General features: G+C 48.2%; 10 protein-coding genes across 10 annotated transcripts; 4 read left to right on the top strand and 6 right to left on the bottom strand.

The window, feature by feature from the left end:
- Positions 1-548: 548 nt before the first annotated feature.
- PHATRDRAFT_15960 (predicted protein) lies at positions 549-1,664 on the top strand (the record flags this gene model as incomplete). Its single annotated transcript, XM_002184182.1, has 3 exons — positions 549-894; positions 982-1,239; positions 1,291-1,664. Coding segments are annotated over 3 exons (978 nt in total), but the record flags the coding sequence as incomplete, so codon positions are not given.
- A 216-nt stretch (positions 1,665-1,880) lies between these two features.
- PHATRDRAFT_40154 (predicted protein) lies at positions 1,881-2,887 on the bottom strand (the record flags this gene model as incomplete). Its single annotated transcript, XM_002184066.1, has 2 exons — positions 1,881-1,953; positions 2,001-2,887. The coding sequence occupies 2 exons, from the start codon at positions 2,885-2,887 to the stop codon at positions 1,881-1,883; spliced, it is 960 nt and encodes a 319-aa protein (XP_002184102.1).
- Positions 2,888-3,370: 483 nt separating this feature from the next.
- On the top strand, positions 3,371-4,237 carry PHATRDRAFT_49447 (predicted protein; the record flags this gene model as incomplete). Its single annotated transcript, XM_002184181.1, has 1 exon — positions 3,371-4,237. One exon carries the CDS (start codon positions 3,371-3,373, stop codon positions 4,217-4,219), a length of 849 nt encoding a protein of 282 aa, XP_002184217.1. The 3' UTR covers positions 4,220-4,237.
- Positions 4,238-4,322: 85 nt separating this feature from the next.
- Positions 4,323-5,087, bottom strand: PHATRDRAFT_40152 (predicted protein; the record flags this gene model as incomplete). The annotated part of the gene is made up of 1 exon (XM_002184065.1): positions 4,323-5,087. A coding segment is annotated over one exon (765 nt), but the record flags the coding sequence as incomplete, so codon positions are not given.
- Positions 5,088-6,008: 921 nt separating this feature from the next.
- Positions 6,009-7,019, bottom strand: PHATRDRAFT_40151 (predicted protein; the record flags this gene model as incomplete). Its single annotated transcript, XM_002184064.1, has 1 exon — positions 6,009-7,019. One exon carries the CDS (start codon positions 7,017-7,019, stop codon positions 6,009-6,011), a length of 1,011 nt encoding a protein of 336 aa, XP_002184100.1.
- A 583-nt stretch (positions 7,020-7,602) lies between these two features.
- PHATRDRAFT_49445 (predicted protein) lies at positions 7,603-11,200 on the bottom strand (the record flags this gene model as incomplete). The annotated part of the gene is made up of 3 exons (XM_002184063.1): positions 7,603-9,107; positions 9,172-10,002; positions 10,076-11,200. The coding sequence occupies 3 exons, from the start codon at positions 11,198-11,200 to the stop codon at positions 9,054-9,056; spliced, it is 2,010 nt and encodes a 669-aa protein (XP_002184099.1). The 3' UTR covers positions 7,603-9,053.
- A 499-nt stretch (positions 11,201-11,699) lies between these two features.
- PHATRDRAFT_40148 (predicted protein) lies at positions 11,700-12,269 on the top strand (the record flags this gene model as incomplete). The annotated part of the gene is made up of 1 exon (XM_002184180.1): positions 11,700-12,269. The coding sequence occupies one exon, from the start codon at positions 11,700-11,702 to the stop codon at positions 12,267-12,269; it is 570 nt and encodes a 189-aa protein (XP_002184216.1).
- A 124-nt stretch (positions 12,270-12,393) lies between these two features.
- On the bottom strand, positions 12,394-13,455 carry PHATRDRAFT_40147 (predicted protein; the record flags this gene model as incomplete). The annotated part of the gene is made up of 1 exon (XM_002184062.1): positions 12,394-13,455. One exon carries the CDS (start codon positions 13,453-13,455, stop codon positions 12,394-12,396), a length of 1,062 nt encoding a protein of 353 aa, XP_002184098.1.
- A 668-nt stretch (positions 13,456-14,123) lies between these two features.
- On the top strand, positions 14,124-16,150 carry PHATRDRAFT_49443 (predicted protein). Its single transcript, XM_002184179.1, has one exon. It carries the CDS (start codon positions 14,255-14,257, stop codon positions 16,121-16,123), a length of 1,869 nt encoding a protein of 622 aa, XP_002184215.1. The 5' UTR covers positions 14,124-14,254; the 3' UTR covers positions 16,124-16,150.
- A 66-nt stretch (positions 16,151-16,216) lies between these two features.
- Positions 16,217-17,641, bottom strand: PHATRDRAFT_49442 (predicted protein; the record flags this gene model as incomplete). Its single annotated transcript, XM_002184061.1, has 2 exons — positions 16,841-17,641; positions 16,217-16,749 (listed from the first exon to the last, which is right to left on the bottom strand). The coding sequence occupies exons 1-2, from the start codon at positions 17,637-17,639 to the stop codon at positions 16,217-16,219; spliced, it is 1,332 nt and encodes a 443-aa protein (XP_002184097.1). The 5' UTR covers positions 17,640-17,641.
- Positions 17,642-17,885: the final 244 nt, after the last annotated feature.

Raw genomic sequence — 17,885 nt, 5'->3', positions numbered from 1 at the left:
TCCACTGACTTGTAGATGAAGATGCCTTGCTTTGCTATAAAATTCCAAGAGGAAGTACATGCACCCAAAAATCTACTGCTGAAAACCACCCAAAACAGATACGATATTGGTTCGGCTCCAGACACCCTTCCCACAAACATCCTTACAATTAGGCGCACAAAATCATTCAACTCTAGGATTACCTGAAGGAGCTTTTAACTGTAAGCTACCAAAAATTATTTGCAAACTCATCAAGTAAATCGGTGTTACGTTAGATGAAGCTGGGCGTTGAGTGTGTCCTTTTCGCAGTCCTATGCAGTTGTGTCAGCGTCGATACTTTCACGTTGGCTTCCTTCACTGGAAACATCATTGCACAGAAACGGCAAATCTGGGCCAAGCCGTCTCCAAGCTCTGGCTTTGACCTAGAAGCGATCGAAGCATACGAACTGGAGCTGGACAATCTGGAATCCAGTTTAAATGACGCTGACGAAAATTTGGACGACGACATCGAATTCGACGAAAACTCTAGCCAAACCATAGTCCACATAATTCCTCCAGAATTCGCCAAGAAACGCATCGATGCCGTCCTTGCTGCTCTAGAACCAGAAATGTCGCGGTCATTTTGTGGAAACCTTGTTGCTAATAAACGCGTTTCCATTATCCAAGAGAATGGCGATAATTGCCTCGTAGATCGCAAGTCATTCAAGGTTGAACCGGGACAGCAGCTTATTATTTCCTTACCACGGGAGGAAGGGGCTTCCGAAATCATTGCCCAGGACCTACCTCTGGACATAATTTTCGAAGACGAGCACATGATTGTTATTAACAAGGCTGCCAACATGGTGGTACACCCAGCTGCGGGGAACTGGGATGGAACAGTGGTAAACGCCCTTGCCTACTATCTTGCCAATAGGAGTCCATTCGGTGCCGGCGCCTTTATTGACAGGGAGGGAAAATCGGAGTCGAGTAGAGAGAATGTTGAACACGTGGAAGGAGCCGAAGGCGAGAGTATATCATTCCGACCCGGGATAGTACACCGTCTTGACAAAGGAACGACAGGAGTATTGGTGGTCGCGAAAACATCACAGACACTTGCAACCTTGTCAAACTTTTTCGCAGCACGTCAAGTTAAGAAAACGTATATGGCAATCACGGTCGGAAACCCTGGGAAGCATGTGGTGATTGATAAGCCCATTGGTCGGCATCCTCTTCACCGGCAACGGATGAGGGTAGTCCCTGACCCTCACCAAAAGAACAGCAGTGGAATGGCACCGAAAGATCGTATGGTAGACAACCGGTCGGCCTCCCAAGCTGGACGACGGGCTCTTTCCTATGTCGATACGTTGGCGTTTGATGGGAAACTGAGTTTGGTCCAAGTACGCATTGAGACAGGGCGCACGCATCAGATTCGTGTCCATCTTCAGGATCGCCACACTCCAATTTACGGCGACGATATTTATGGACTAGCGGACTGGAACAAAAAACTTTCCAAAACACATCGAATCGTTAGACCGTTATTGCATGCTTACAAGCTAGAGATCAATCACCCCGTCACCGGAGAACCAATGGTCTTCAAGGCATCGCTGGCGGACGACATGAAGCGAATTACCACGACTATCTATCCTGATTCCGAAAAGGAGATCCCTGACCTATTCCACGGGAATACGATATCAAATGCCGCTTAGCCTTCGTTATACAGCCTCGGTATATCTGTACGACGAACGTATTGTACAACATAAGCGTTGCTTGTCCGCCCGCCGAAGCCGTACCGTTCTCCACTTTGAAAAGCTCGCCAAAGAAAAGTCAATGGACCTCTTTTGGTGATAGATTTCGAAGCCGTTCTCCCCCCATAGGCATCTGCGCAGACTTCTTCAAAGGTGAGACCAGTAGTGAGCACCTCATCATTGAATCGGCACCATTCGCTCTTCCGAACGTTGGGTCGCACGTAAACGTAGTAATGGCCAGATGAATATTCTCCCATGTGAATCAGAACCGATTGTAGATCATATACGCATTGTGACCTTTCGCTGTACGCCCCGTCTTTGCAAACGTCGGACAAATTTAGTTCAAGGGGGAACCGGAAGGGATCGTTTAGCTTCGATGTCGTATCCGTGTTCCAGTCGTAGTTGAATCGTTTCAAATGGAGCTGCAGAATCGATGGCAGACCCTGTGTACGCAGCAATGATCCTTTGTGTGCGTCGACCTTCTCGGCGCCTTTTTCTGGTCGCCAGCCGTTTCCTTCGGCTGTACTTAGTAATTCCGGTTCTCCAAACAGTTGTCGTAGTGACTCTTCAACTGATCCGCTTGTCACGTCTAAGGACAAATCCAAAAAAGGTTCTTCAAGGCGGCGCTCACGACCCGTGCCATCAAGGGCTACGATGTAGTCTTCAAAGGCTCCCTGATAGAGGTCCATCAATTCTGGTAGCTTGAACGTCGGCAATAAAAGTTTCCAAAACTCTTGCGAATCTTGCTGTTCGTAGACTGGTATTCCGAGGACTTTGCATAGGATTCTTGGTGCCACGGGGCCAGTTTGTTTGCGTGAGGCCTGTAGCATATCTTGAAAGACGAGGCGTGTTCCTTGTAGGCTGGGGCTTTCTTGAAACGGCATCGATCGGCCAGCAGGTACTGACTCTCCTGAGCCCGAATCATTTCCTTTTCTATCATTGCTTACGTCAGAATCCGATTTTAAAGGAGTGAGAATTAGATCTCTCACTTTTGGTATGTGATATGCGCACTGCAGTTGCGAGTTCAGATAGCATGTGTTGCCCAAATTCTGCAAGCCAGTCGATACACAGCTGTCTGTTGAGAGGGCGGACGACGCTGAGGAATGGACTTCAACGAGAAGTGCCAGCACCAAGAGAACGTTTGTTGTACTTTTCTGCATCCTCTGAAATAGCTTGGTAGCCATGAGCCAAGGCAGCGCCCGCCTCCTCTAATGGGTACCCCCGCGAAGTGAAACAATCAAAGTAGACGGCAATGGAGGAACGACATGTATTGTCTTCGGTAGCGATCTCGGTATATATTCGTTTTGTGTGCCGCGTGTCACAGCTCCGGGTATCTATTGCCCACTTTCACGGCGCGCTTGCGAGGAGCTTCAAATTCACTTTTATCCCACACGTAGTGCCTGCTGGACGCAAGAGCCACCGGGCGATGCTTGGCATATAGTAACGCTTTGCTTTTCCGACGAGACATCTATTGCTTTCCACGTCGTTCTCTGTTCATTGTCTATAAAAGACGCAACCTCCCTGTTTTGAAGGATCAGTTGCTTATCCTTCCTACACAGAAGGGATCAGGGGTGCGAAAGAGAATGGCGGACTTAGATGTCGCTACTTCCATGGCTGTCATTTTGGGTACTATGGTGGCCATGGTCATGGGACTGGTAACCGTACAAATGCCCAAACTGGATCAGAGTGGATCAACTTTTTTCCCCTCGGCCAAATTGCAACCCTCCAAACGCAGTTACGAACTTTTTGCGGCGGCTTACACTCCAGTGTGGATTTCTGCATTCTGCATCGTTGTCGTCTTTCAAGTATACGAGCAACTGGATGCCTGGGGCTACTCAAGGCTATGCGGAGGTCTAGCGGCACCGTTTCTTCTACAGCCATTTCTATTTCCGTCGGCGGGGAGTAATTCTCCGGATGAAACCCGCGCCCCATGGGAACGCTATGCCTTCAAGGCCAATCTGTGGATTGCCATATACTCGTTTATCGGCAATTACTTCTACACACACTACTTTTACTCTGTGTTGAAAGCAGAATACTCGATGCCTGCTCACCGACTGAACAATGTTCCTATTGCCATGTTTCTCGCAACGCATTTTTATTTCTCTACATATCACTTCTTTTCGAATGTGCTTCTCCGAAAGATTGTTACAACTTACGAAAAAAGTTTCCGGAGGACTTTGTTATTTGTCAGCACTGTACTGGTGTTCTCTTACTTTACGGCATTCATGGAAACACTGACAATATCTTCTTATCCGTATTATTCGTTCGAGGATCGGAACACTGCCTATACTGTCGGTTCGGCCTTTTATGGGATCTATTTCATTGTAAGCTTTCCAGCGTTTTTCCATTTTGACGACGAAGTTGATGTGGACAGTCCTACACGTAAAGTCGTTACAGTATGGGATACCGTTGTGTCCAGCTGCGGCTACGGCATGATAATCTTGATCCTGCTCGATTTTGTTAGAATACAGCTGGGGATACCATTAGTCATGGATGTGGCAAAAGAGCTGTCTTAAGGTTTAAGGCTTTTTAAAGCGTTTTTCTTTTCTGAGCAAACATACCTTATTCTTCATGGACAACTTGGTCCTCAACCAATCGATTCATCGCAACTCCTTCGACATCTCCACCAAATCCCATTGCTAGAGCTGCTTCTCGCTGATGTCTCATCTCCCGACGTTGCTCAAGGTTACCTCGGCGCGCTTTTTTGCCGGATTTACGAGCTCGGCGATTATTGTGTACATTATCATCAAGGGCAGGTTCATCGACGTGATCCGGGGGAACAGCGACATCGGGTTCGGCGGGCTCTACTCTTGGAGGATGATGCCTATCCCTTTGACGATTCTGATGCGGCGGAGGTCGTTGTGCCATAGGCATACCGATCATTCCTCCTCCGACATGCTGAGCTAGAAGCTCTTCTGGATCGACTGATCCCATTATTCGTTGAAAGCCGCGATTGAAAACGGAGTACGCGGACAGCCCATTGGTTTCCTCATCGCTCAGACCGACCGTAAAAATAGCACCAAGTGCTGTCAAGATAAGGACGATCGGTCCAGCTTCCAGAACATCATGTACGACACGAACAAAGACGTAGTACAGCACAATCGCAGCAAGTAACGCCCATTGCTGGCGGTTCAGCCGAGTCAAAAAAGAGACAAGAATCTTGCACCCGGTTGGTGTCGTTTTTGTGACAAAATCCCCGGCGTTAACAATCAAATTAGAAATCCGCTTCTTCCAAGCCCGAAAGTCAATTAGGGACATTCGAATCGGTTGAAGCTCGTATAGAAACGCTTGCATCCAGCTCAAACATCCATCTTTCCAATTCGAATATGGTCTTCGAGCGTGGTCCCAGAGAGCCCGAGAGCGTTTGAATCCTGTCGGTGGCATTACCAGTCTACTTTTTTAAAACCTACGTACGCTATGTCTTACAGATAGTTTGACCACACGCAACACCAGTCCAACGTACTGGTCTGGAAAAAAATAAAATTCCATTGTCAATTTCTCGACTACCAGGAAATCAGGGCACCTGATCTCTCCAGACTATTCATAAATATTTAATCTTATCAAGAGAATCATCTATATACAAACGCTTAGGTCACTTAAACTTATATCAGTTGTCTGCTGTACTTTTGGGGAATTGGCTTTTCGGCTTATTTTTCGCAGTCAAAGTCAGTCAAGCAGAAGACACACAGCTGTAGGCTTTTGTCTCGAAATGGTGGACGCCATGACTCCAAAATCCAACACGTGCTTGTTGCGGAGCGCTCCGAGTTTTGTTGCACAGCAAGGAAAATCTGCGACAACCACATTGCCGTCACTTTATTCTTTGTCGTTTACGCTTGGCAATGCCTTTTGTGCAAATAACCTGGCTACCCAAAGCTTGTCGCAATGCTTTGGTTCGCAAGGAAATTGCAGAAGCAGTAATTAAGGCGATGGTTGCAGTGGAAGGTGCCGATATTTCGAAGGACAATCTGGTAGTCCGTTTCAGTGAGGCAGTGGACGGGTTCCCATTGCCCAAGGGGCACAGTGAAAATCCTGAATTGCAAGCGCCACAAAAGCCAGAAGCAGAAGCTTTTCTCAAGGATCGTTAGCGGTGTCAGTAAGTTGTTTCGTCTGGATTTAGGGATACTTTGTATGCCACACTTGTGAGCTTTCGTGTTGCTCTGCTCTGCCTTACCGAATGTTTAGAGCTTTGAATGATTAGATGAGGATGTTATGCAAAACATGCAGCCATGTACTCAACTAACAGTAAATTATAAAGGTTTGAACTCATCGTTTCTATACAACCCTTCGACTGAAACACAAATCCAGCTAGCTAAATCCTTCCTTGAATTTCCAGTGGTATCGGCCAGCGAGCTTTTTGGCTAAAGAAAATGATGACAGAGTTCCACATTCAGGACAACAAAATATGGGCTCATCAATGATTGCCGATAGTTTCACATTGCACCCTACACACTGTACTAAAACCGCGTCACATGCATCGAGATCTTCTTTGGCCAGGTGATGCTGACTGTGCGCAATCTTAAGTGTCCGACCATCCCCTTCCGCTCGAAGTTTATGCTGGTTGATGATCTGGTTGTACCACAGATCTTGTAGGGGATCTCTTGTCGCACTGCATTTGGTAGAAGTTGCGTTGACGATATCGTAGTATCGCTGATTGGCAGGTGCAGCGGCGCCATTGTTTTTGGGTGTGAGGTGGGAGCAATCGCTGGATTCGGTAGTTGCCTGGCCTCCTTGTCCGCTGCCGCAGGCGCTTTGAGGTCCTATCCGTGATTTCGACTGGATGTCTTCCCAAATAGCGGCTTGTTGTTGTATAATTGTCGACGTTTCTTGCAATAGCAGATAAACGTCGTGATCAACGCTGCTCGTCCCATCGACCGTAGCTCCTTGACCGCCAGTAGAACGAATGCGAAAACTTTTTGCGGGGGCATTCTCTTCTTCTATCAATAATGGATACAATGCATTGTTTGTTTGCTTTTCAGTGTTATTCTTGATAGTGATTCGAATCGCTCCAGGTTGTAGCTTTTTCCCAGCTGGCTGCCTTGCACAGCTGCTGATTGGTGTTACATAGCTTCGATTGCAGTGTGCAGCGAGCAATATCTCGTCCGATGTTGAGCCTGACAAATCCATATGGATTTCGTCTACTGCATTCACGTTTTCGGATAAGAGATCGCTACCTGAACAGCCGTAGTTCGTTCTTTGTTCTTCGGCCCACGCCCGCCAAAGACTTGTACCCATCGGTTCCAGAGCGAGCGATTGTTCTGGTTCCGGAAGGATTTTCGTGTTGAACCATGCACATTTCATTTCAGTTGTGCATCCCATGTTTGTTGAGTTAGAGAGCGCATTTACTGTCAGCCCTTGTACGGAATGATCCTTGCGAAATGAGAGAAGCGCCTCCGCTTGTGTTTGCGACGAAATGCCTTTTTGCGGTCTGATGGGATTAGGAAAATAGCAAGTGGTATTGGTAGCAATGTTGATTGATTCTGATCGCGCCAACAGCTATCTGTTGATCCCCCGAAAAACTGATTTTAGTCATGTCCAGTAGCCAAAGTCAGGAATATGTCTGTATATGGGACTGGGTATGTCCGAGGGTATTTTTTGCAATTTGTTGGCGTTCGCTCAAAGATTTTATCTATACCGATGGCTTGTTCCATCACTGCCAATTAAAGTATTGAGACACAGACTTGCTCTTTTGCATGCCCCATGCTAATTTAGCTCATTTATTGATAAACTCATATTTAGTGTCGTCTACTGGTCTGCTTGTGTCTGATTATATGCATAGGTCCCGGTTGCTCGGAAAAGCATCGAGCGCTCCTAATTAGGGCAGGGTCTCTCCGTCCCTTTCGAAATATTATTTCCCATCCGTTTGCGATTCCACACATGAGGCTATTCTGAGAGGGGTCGTCCGTTATGGACACGCTGTGTTCTCTTTGGTAGCACTTTCACAGTTATAGAAAGTCTTTGGCCTTGCTGAAATCCCATACAACGGAAGGCATGTTAGGAGATGCAGAATCCTATCTGGGTGCGGAGAGTTTTATTGTCGGCCTTACGCCATCATTTTGGGCGCATGTGCCTCTTTCGATCAGTCAAATTCACAATCTGCAGCTAGTGGACGGCGTCAATTGCAGAACTGCGAAGTGCAAAGAAGACACTGTCGATCTACAGACGGCGTGTGCTTTCACTTATCTTCCCATTTCAAAATGTAGAATTGTGGGGACGATTGTGGCGGTCGACCGCCGAGGCAACGGGTCTGTGATTTACGTTATTGACGATGGCACTGGAACTATTGATTGTATCTTTTGGATTGAACCAGACATATACTCTGTACCGTCCTTGACGAGTGATAGCTCGGATGACGGTGTCTTCGAGGTGGGTGAAGTTGTCCGTGCTTTTGCTCGCGTCGAATGCGTTGCTGTGGAGCATTCGTCTAGTAGTATTGTAGGAACCTGCCATCGAACACGTGAGGCTGTACGTGAACTGCACGCCACGCTAGTGATGCGTTTGTCTACTTCTAGAGCCACCCCGTTTTCCCTTGATGCCGAATGCAAGCACTGGGTTGAGCTTGGCGACAGTTCTTCCATAAATTCATTACCATTGCACGCGAATGCTGTTTTAGACACGTTGGGGAAGGACTTGTCATCCCAGGTGGCTCGACGAGAGCATTTTCCGTCAGCTGAAGATACAGAAGGAGCCTGGCGCCTATTTGGCGTACATTGCAAATGCAAACTCAGATATAAAGACGCATTGCTATACTGCCACTGCACCGCAACACTCGAACCAATGGACCCAAACTTTCAATTTCGCGATACCCTTCTAGCCCATTTGTTGGAAAAAGAAGCAGAGCAAGATTCGACTGAACCGATGCGGTTCCAATACAAGACATTGAGCGCCGACTTCCGCATTTTAGACGCTGCCGCAAAAGAGACTACTAATCTAGCCAATGGCGATGCACGTCGGATACTTCTTCTCACATTCAAGGCTCTTCGGAAAGATGGAATCATCAATCTTCTTGATTTCGCCTCGGACACTTATGTACTCCTTTCCCGTGCGCGTGTTCTAGAGCCGTATATGGAAACGATCTTATCATCGAATGCAGAAAAAGCGCTGGAGCGCGCACACTTGAAAAAATACAAGCCTGATTATTTATCCGACGTACCAAAGTCTCGTCTTCAATACGTCAGACGGTTGATGTCTACCAGTGGACACTAGAATTGAATCCCTAAGGCAGTTAACGTATCAGTAGCATCGACACAGAAACTGACACTGCTGCTGGCCAAGCAAACTGTTCGACAACTGCTGCAGATCCTATACCAGGAACTTTCCTGCAAGGGTTAATTTCCCCTGTGCTTCGTAAATTCAAACACGACAAACCAATTGTGTTTTGGAGGGCTTCGCCAAACGCATCAGCAACTATTTGAGGTCCATCCCGGACAGGTTGTATAGTGTCTTTCCAGATCATATTTTCGGCCAATACTTCAGCAATGAGTGGATCTTCCGTATGGATGATCGGAATGACCGACATACTAAAAATCTCTCCCCGAGTGAGGCTCAGTGATGTTGAAGACGGTGAGAGAGAGTGGCTCTCACTAGCGGAGGCAATGGAGCTTTGTATAACAGGAACAAACAATATTTTTTGCAATTTGTTGGCGGTTCGCTCAAAGTTATCACAATCACCCGCATCCAATTCCCCCTTCCCAGCAAACAAAAGATTTTCAATATCTGAGATCACCTTGGAATAACCTAGATCGTTGCGTGTGTTAAATTGAAAGGCATGTCGGTTTGCAAGGCCATATGTGAATTCACCATCTCCTAGATCTGGCGATCCGCCAAGAATCGGACCTTCCATCGAACCAATTATTAGCATTGCAGCTTCGTCCCATTGGTATGTCTCACCAACTGTTGCATTTGGATCTGCGGCTGCCCCGTGACATGATTTTATCGCAGCATTCATCCTTCCAACCGCTGTCACGAATAGTATATGGTAAGCACTCGTCAGGCCTACGGCCTCGCCATTTTGCTGTGGAGTTGTCCATTTCGACAATCCACTCAAGACTGAAGTTATATATTTGTGGGCATAGTCTTTGTCCCCGTGGTACGATGTGTAGTCGGAGAATATGGGGTCTGCGTCTTGTCGAGCAGTCGTCGTTGCTAATTCTGACAAAGAATGGTAGGTGAAGGGGTCGTTCTCACTGTGTCTGGCCTTCGGAACATTGCTACCATGACTGTACAGAAGCTGAGCGAATAACGTCCCTTGGACCGCAGTTAACATTTTCAATTGCTTGACATCCAGGTCCATGCGATGAAGCTATAAACAAGAGCCACTATTTAGTAAAGAGATGAGGCATAGTAAGCAATACAAAGAAACGAAGTGGACGTACAGGCTCTGTGCTTTTGCTCGGTAAAAATCCAGCGATACGTCGATCCTCGTCTTTCCGTATGCATTGAAGTCGATTGTCTCCGTTGAAGATACCAATGTCTTCGCATGTAATATCGAAACAATAGTAGGATGACTGCAGATCACGTATGGTAGCATTTGTCTTATCAAAGTTGATGGAATCATTCAGGAGTGATGATTTGAGACGTTTGAAAGTGCTGGGACGGCATTTTGAAAGCTGCGGGATGAGGGCTGTGGCGTATAACTTTACAGCTGCAGCGTCCTGCTCAATCAAGGAATAAATTAGCCATTGGTACAGTGGGATCACCATGAGATTCGTCATTTGCACTGCTGTCGTATGAAGCAACGCAACAGAATTTTGATTTGCCGAAGTACACGCACGACTGACGGTTAAGGTCCCCGAGCCCTCTTGGTAAAGAGCTTTAAGTCGGACATTTACGACAGCCTCAGGGCTGGCAGTACCGAAGCGTTCACCGATCGTGTGAGCCCAAGCGTAGAGACCATGTCCATTAGCTGTTGCTACGGTTTGATCCGATCCAATCCAAAGCGCAATGAACTCATCCATTCCACCGCCGGCCAGGTTGAATAGTGCCGGATTATCGGCACGGGTCCGCATTTCACAAATGGCGACACCATCAAAAAGTAAATGAGTAGCGTACATCCATAATCCCAGAGCCAAGATGGCGCTTTCGGCGACTTCCAAATTGGTGGTGAATACCTTCTGGATGTAGTTCCCGGCATAGCTTTTGTGTTGTTCGAGTTCCATCGGATCGGTCGATAGGCTCGCTAGACCGTATAGATGAAATAGATACCAGGGAGTCGTACGCTCGGCGCTGGATACCGCATCAGTTGTTATCTTCAACGGTGTACGTTGTCCGGCCACAAATTCTGCGTGGCTGCCTTGCAAGTACATTCCCAGGGCACTGTTCATATTGTTGGCATCGACAAAAGCACGAATATCGCGTAAATCAAGAGATAAATCAGCATACTCACCCACAGCAATTCGGGTCGTTATTCCGCCGCCCAAATTGGTTCCCTGCGAAGCCACCAATGACACAAATACTGTTGAGTACAGCAGTGCAAATACCGTTCTCCCTTGCCATGTCATGGTGTCGTTTGGGCCCGTGAATTAGTGGGAGCAAGTGAATGTTCCATCCAAAAAGGAATGAAAGTCTCACTGTATAATATATTACTGTCTGTCCGTTTCGAGGAAAATTTTGGTCGTGTGTAACCTCAACTGATGACGAAATGTCAATGTCATCAGAATTTGATGACTATGACTGCGAATCATGGAAAATGATTGCATGCAAAATGTAAATATCAAGTTTATCTTTGTAATTAACATTTTTTAAATGTCGTTAGATACCTTGCTCCAGCCTTGCCGAAAACCCAGGGTTGGTGAAGAGGATGAGAGCACCGACTGAGTTAACTCAAGGTGTGTTAACATCCTCTGACCATTGCAGTCTGTCCTCTTTATACACAGGGGATTATCATACGGAAGAGCTTGCCCATCTTTTTCCTCTCTGATGAATGGAAGACATCGTGACCCCTCTTCAGCATAGGTTTTTCGGAAATCGAAGTCGATCGTAAAAAGTCGTCAGAGCATCATGACCTTCAGCATACCAGCGACACCTATCGACGCTGATGCTGGTGCACCTCTTATGAAAAGCGAGGCCCATACTCCACTCTATGATCTAGCTTGTATGCTAAGCATTGGGGCGTCCGTAGCGCAGGGGTTTATTATTCTATTGGGAGGGTCTGGTCTACCTTTGGATGATAATGGAGCAACGAGCTCTCCCGACATGAGCGATTCCGATTACAATCTGGGGTTCCTCGTATTGACCGAAGGCAACGTTGTGGACGCCTGCTTCGGTGTGGACACAACTTCCAGCATCGGAGTCTTGGATCTCTATTCACCGAGAAATCGAGCCAAGGATCAAGCCAAAATCGTAAAATGTATTTTGGCGGAGGCAGGAAACTCGAGCGATGCCGTGCAGCGCAAAGCTGTCGACAGCTATCGCAACGCGTTTCGAGTGTGCGTGCGCTTTCACGAGAAAGTGGCCCAGCTAAACTTTCTCACTTACTGCTTCAAATATCATCAAATTATGTACGAAGCAAATGTCAATGTCCAAGAGCTGTTTGTGGAACTACAAGAAGCTATCGACTCAGCCATATGAAGAGTAAACATTGGCCCCTGCACAAATCCACTCTATGTTGTGTTTTATATTTGTACGCAATCATACGTTACAGTACTACGAATGGACATCTTTTTCGGATTCAAAGTATTTATTTATGTTAGTATTAATTTCGTTTCCGCTTACATCGTTTGCAGATAAGACGGTTGTCGGGTGCAGGGTACAAAACAAACGTATTTACTGCACACAAATAGCAAGGATGTCCCAATCCCGAGAGCGAAGGCTCGGCCGAGAGAGAGGCGTATTGGAGCTTGCGAACTGGTTGGTCTAGTGATTGCTGTGCAACCGTCGAAGGCTTCCTTTCTATTCTGGCCAAAGATTGAGATCCTGATGGGGTGACCTCTGGTAGGTAGTCAATGCTGGAAATCATACTGGTATCATTCGACAAAGCTACCCTTTTGGGGGGATCGGGAGAGGTTGAGAGTAGCAGAGTGGTTCGAAAGGCATTTTCCCACGCCGTAGTTGTACATTTCTGTCCAAATTCGCAATCTTCGCATTCCCAACGAGTCTTATTGAAGATTGATGACTGTTTTGTGATAGATGGATACACCTTGTTGTTAGCTCTGTTCCCACCGCCTCGTGCCGCTTCCAATAGTTTCACACAGCGAGACCAATCAGCGACTCCACCCGCCACGACATCCCATCGTGCCACACTTTTCCTCTCTTTCTCCTGGCGTTTCCCACAGTCGCTCGCCACTTGGAGTGCCGTCCATCCGTGGTTATCTATCAGGTCTAAAGCGCTTGGCAACAGGCTCCGTTCCTCGAGCGCGTCGAGCAGAAGTTGGACGGCGTGGTAGCGTCCTCCAGCCGCCGCCTTATGCAAGGCCGTGCGGTTGTCCCCAAAAGATGTATCGGGACAAAGAAGATCACAAGTCTCCTCGTGTAGCAAGACCCGCATTGTCCCGAGAGCCCCGGAGAAACTGGCTCGGTGCAGCGGCGTAGCCCCACCATCGGCCACGTTCACGTCAACCACCCCGTAGCGTAACAACCAGAGGGTTGCCGCCACGTGCCCGTGCTGCGCCGCAGCGTGCAGTGGTGAATTCCCGGCTGCGTCGCGTTGTCCTGATAAGTTCCGCGCACGGGCTCGTAAGGACGAGACGTTCCCGTGTTCGGCGGCGGTAAACGAAGAGAGACGGAGGGGGACGTGTTGACAGGGACACGACGCCATTGTCGTCGTCGTTGTTGTTGTTGCGTGGGAGCTTTCGTGACCGTTCAGGTGCATGAAAGCGCACGAGGACGGAGACGCCAAACGTACAATAGTAAGGTCTAAATTCGTTGGAGGTCAGAGGTCGGCAACGGTGGAGATCAAAATGAGGCCGTTGTATGGTTCGGGTATCGTTGCATGGTTGTATGTATAAAAAACGAATAGAGAATGGAAAATGGTCTCGCTTTCTTCCAAAAAAACGAAAGTATGGCAGACGTAGTGTCAGACGTTTCCTTTTTCTGTCATGGTCAGGTATTTCTTTTACTGCATATGGCAATGTAGTGGACGCAATAGATGCACGTTAACACAGACACATGACTTCTGGGTCGTGGATATCCGATACCAAGAACACAAGCGGGGATCACATGAAATTTGTCCTGCCTTAAGTAGTACTTTCCTAATGTGACGTTTTGTAGCGCATAGGTGCCGAGGTAACCTAGTAATAGCCCAACCGTAATCCGGTCCTCCAGCTCTCTTCGGAAGATTCTTGAGGTAGCCTGTACATAGAGAAGGAAATTTCAGTTCCTAATAAACACCACGCGCTCGCACAGCCTGCTCACACCATGGCCACAGTGGATAGCGTCCTGCTTCGTTGACGCTCTTGTTCTTCTTCTCATTGCCGTCGTTGTAGTTTTGGCTATTATTGAATCGCTCCCTTTCTACCTGTAATTTGTATTTTGTACTCTATAACTTTGACATTACAAGCGCGAATAATTCCGCGCCGTTGGGAGCGAGCGAGAAAGTCGCGCTGCCTTTCTACGCCATGCTGTCGTGGTTGACCTCGCGCAAGTTGGACGACGATGCGTCCAGATCCGCGAGTATGAGACGTGGTTCCAATACCGCCGATGGTGGGTCCGTAACAACGACTAGTAGCCGGAGCACGGGCACGGAACGTCCATCGCATGTCCGGAGACTCGCGACGGCCTTGACGACTCCGAGCCGCCGTGCCGCAAAGAAATCACAACGTCAACGCCGTCGCGACCAAGCCCGTGTTCCGGGAGGAGATGACGGAACGGGAGAAATGCAAGCGATTTTTACTCAACCACACCTAAATCAGCAGCAACAATTGCACAAACTTGGTGACAGGACGAGGGTTGACGAAACACGATCGGGTATTGAAATTTTGATCGGTCCCAAGGAGTCAGCTCTGGCAGTGCCCGACCGATCCGCGTCGCCTCAGGCTGGTCCATCGTGCGACGATTCCGCCCGCAAAGCCATGGGCGACACAGGTGTCATTTCGCTACTCGCAGAACTCACCGTCAAGAGCAGAATCCATTTCGCACAGTTGAATGTGGCACGATGGCCAGTATCATCCCAGTTGCTCGAGCCCGAGAAACCGTCAGTTCACGAGGAGGACAGTTCTTTACCCACTACTGGGGAGGCTGATTGGAAATTACGACGACACCGAGTGCCTTTATTCGTTAAAAAAAGCAACAGCGGTACCAACACTTTGTCATCTAATGATGTACTCTTTTTATTGCGAGCTCATGCCGTGGTAGACGAAAAGACTTCCGTCCAGGAAGAGTACCAACGCCTGTCCACAGAGATTGGAGAGCTGGAATACGATCGAGCAGAACTTGAACAAAACTGCACGCGCTTGTCGCCATTTGAAAATGTGGACGACAACAAAATCAAAAAGGAAGCGGATACGCCACAGGAGGAATGGGATCTTCATCGAGTGCTACAGAATACACCACCGTCCAAGGTATCGGTACCTTCTGAAACCGCAAGAACTTCCCTTGTAAATCCTCTCACACAGGGGCAACGCGAAAAAGTGGAAGAACAACGTGGTCTACATTGGACCATTGTTCTGCAATCTCCCGCAGCACTGGAAGCTATGCTTGTATCTCTGGGTAGTTCTGTGAAGAAGGCTAAGCTCGCCAATGGCGTTTGGACCGTCAGTGCCCCGGATCCTTCTCAGTGCTTGGTACCATCAATATTTCCTCAAAATCGTGGACACGGGAATGCTAGCAACGCCTCGGCAAATATAAGTCACATCTCCTTATGGAAGGCGGCGCACGGCGAGGTATCCTTTTTTATATCCCGTGATTGCATGCCCTCAACTCATGAAGGCCCCTGGCCGGAGCGACTGATGCGAAGGATAACAGAAGGCGGCGTCAAATTCCAAGGACAGCAGGATATAGCATACCTAACGATGGGGCCACGTGAATCCTACTACGTCGCGCTACGGTCTGGCGAATGCTGGTGGGGATCACTGGATCCTGACTTGGACGCGATTTGTACGGAATGGAATGTCCACCGGGTTGCGTTCGGCAATTCTACTGGCTTGGTAGACGCCGGTGGTCAAGTCCACCTACCAAATTCCTGGATTGTTGTCGACTGCGACGGCCGGGTCGCGTGGAAGAATATATCATCACGTTTGCACCGTATATTGGAAGAAAGGTTAGCGGACGCTGCAGGAGTTGTAGAGGTTTCGTTCGGACCGGGCGGAGCGTACTTTATCCGCTTTCTGGACCAGACGTACGATTACTTTTTGCCCGCGCACATTGCCCAAGCTTGCCAGACGTTGGAACAAGATGGAAAAGACATTACCAATATTGTAATGCACCCAGAACTCTACCAAGATTTCATCATTCGAAGTAAGCATGCACGTGCTGGTTCCCATAGATAATGCTTTTGCTATCCCGTTCTGGGCCGAAAACATACAGCGTTATATTTGATTTACGATATGCGATACGCGCCATAGTGTAGACCACCGCGTGCGTTACTTATGCTCGCGCGAGCCGAGACGTCGTTCCACCCAGGTTTTGGGTTTCTCTCCTCGTGACAAGCGCTGCAGTACAACATGCACGACTTCGACCGTAGCCGTGTCTACTACGGTAGCGCTTCCTAGCAGGCGGCGCAACAGAGAGGCCCCCCATTTGGTCAAACGACACGACTGGCTGTCTTCCGATGCCAGTCGATTGAGGGAGAGCACTACAATTTCCACGCCTCGGGCATGGATGTATTCCTGGTATGCGTCTGTGTCCCCATCCACCAGTAGAGCGTCGAGAGTCCCACACGCATTGATTAAGACAGAGGCGTTGGAGGCATAAATCCACATTGTTTCGACTACTGCGGAAATAACGCCAAGAATACGAAAGACTCCACAATTTGAGTCGTCGTCCGAGGCAAGAGCCCATATACACTGTAATAAAGATGCAACGATGACGTCGCACCCCGACACCTGATGACTTTTCCGCAGCAAAGTTACAAGCATAGACAGGCCGCCGCAACGAGCCATGTAGTCACAGTTCCCTGAAATAGCATCAAGTCAATCACAATCACCTTCCTGATGTGAGGAGCACCACGCGTTGCAAAGTTGTCGGATTGCAATACTTATACTTACGTTGGTAGTTCTCATCCTGGTCGGCCAATTTCCGTAAAAGAGCAAGCTGCTGGACGACAGTGGCAACTTTTGTTGGTGAAGTGTCAAATGGATCAGTCTGTGACAGTTCTTGAACGATACTGGCAATACGTTTGAGAACCTTTTTATCGGCTTCCCGACGCTGTTGCTGCTGAGACAGAAAAGCAGAGCTCTGTGACTGCGCTTGTGGACTGCAGTGTTGTCTTTTGGAAAGGAGGGCTTCCCATGCTGGGTAATGTTTGTCATCTTCTCTGGCACGTGTGGTTTCATTCCGTATTTGGAACCCAGATTGTTTTCCTTTCTGTTTCTCTTTCTCAGACATCTTCGGTGGTGGTGGAATGGAGTCCAAAGTGCTTCTGGTGATTTTCTCCAGTGGTCGTTTTTGATTGATGGTGCTGCGTAGACGGGGAGTGACGGTCACTAAGGATCTTTGCGCCAAGAATTCTTTGCGGGCAACGGAAGATTTCGGCAAAGTCGAATTGTATACCGAAACAGAATTCCAGTCTTGAGTTACTGTAGGCGTACAAGCTAGACTGGGTGGCAGTGCGCCCAACGTGGGAGCACAGGGACTTTGACGAAGTACGGTAGAGTTGGTGGTTCGCCCAGCGGTGGCCGACGTATTGACTGTGACAGTGCGTAAAGGATCATGATCTCCATCGTCTTTTTGCGTCACAGGAACTACTTCTTCGCCCTTCTGTCCCGTTTCTTTCTCCCAAATTCCTGAAGCAGTGCGAGGCCGAGGTGTAAGCGTCGTCAAGACTGTAGCTCGCTTTCTCGCCATGGCGGTTGGCTAGAGATACAACAATGGCGCCGTATGCGACTGGCAGTGAGCGTTTGGTTGGGTTGAGATTGACAAGGGCCGGTTTTTGAATTCGAGAAATCCCGAGTAGGCAGGGCTACGCGCCATTTTGTTTCGGGTGTTCGTCCTTCGATGGAAAAACGCAACCGTGTTGTGTAGTCTGTGAGTGTAAAGTCCAACTATCAAAAATTCGAAACATTCTAGATTCCGCCATTGACTGACAGCCAA

The sequence above is a fragment of the Phaeodactylum tricornutum genome, chromosome 22, assembly GCF_000150955.2.
Source record: "Phaeodactylum tricornutum CCAP 1055/1 chromosome 22, whole genome shotgun sequence".
Lineage (NCBI taxonomy): Eukaryota > Bacillariophyta > Bacillariophyceae > Surirellales > Neidiaceae > Phaeodactylum > Phaeodactylum tricornutum.
This window is presented reverse-complemented; position numbering and strand designations above follow the sequence as displayed.

Coding starts and splice junctions, on each gene's coding strand:
- PHATRDRAFT_49443 (XM_002184179.1), top strand. CDS start 14,255: ATGCTGTCGTGGTTGACCTCGCGCAAGTTGGACGACGATGCGTCCAGA.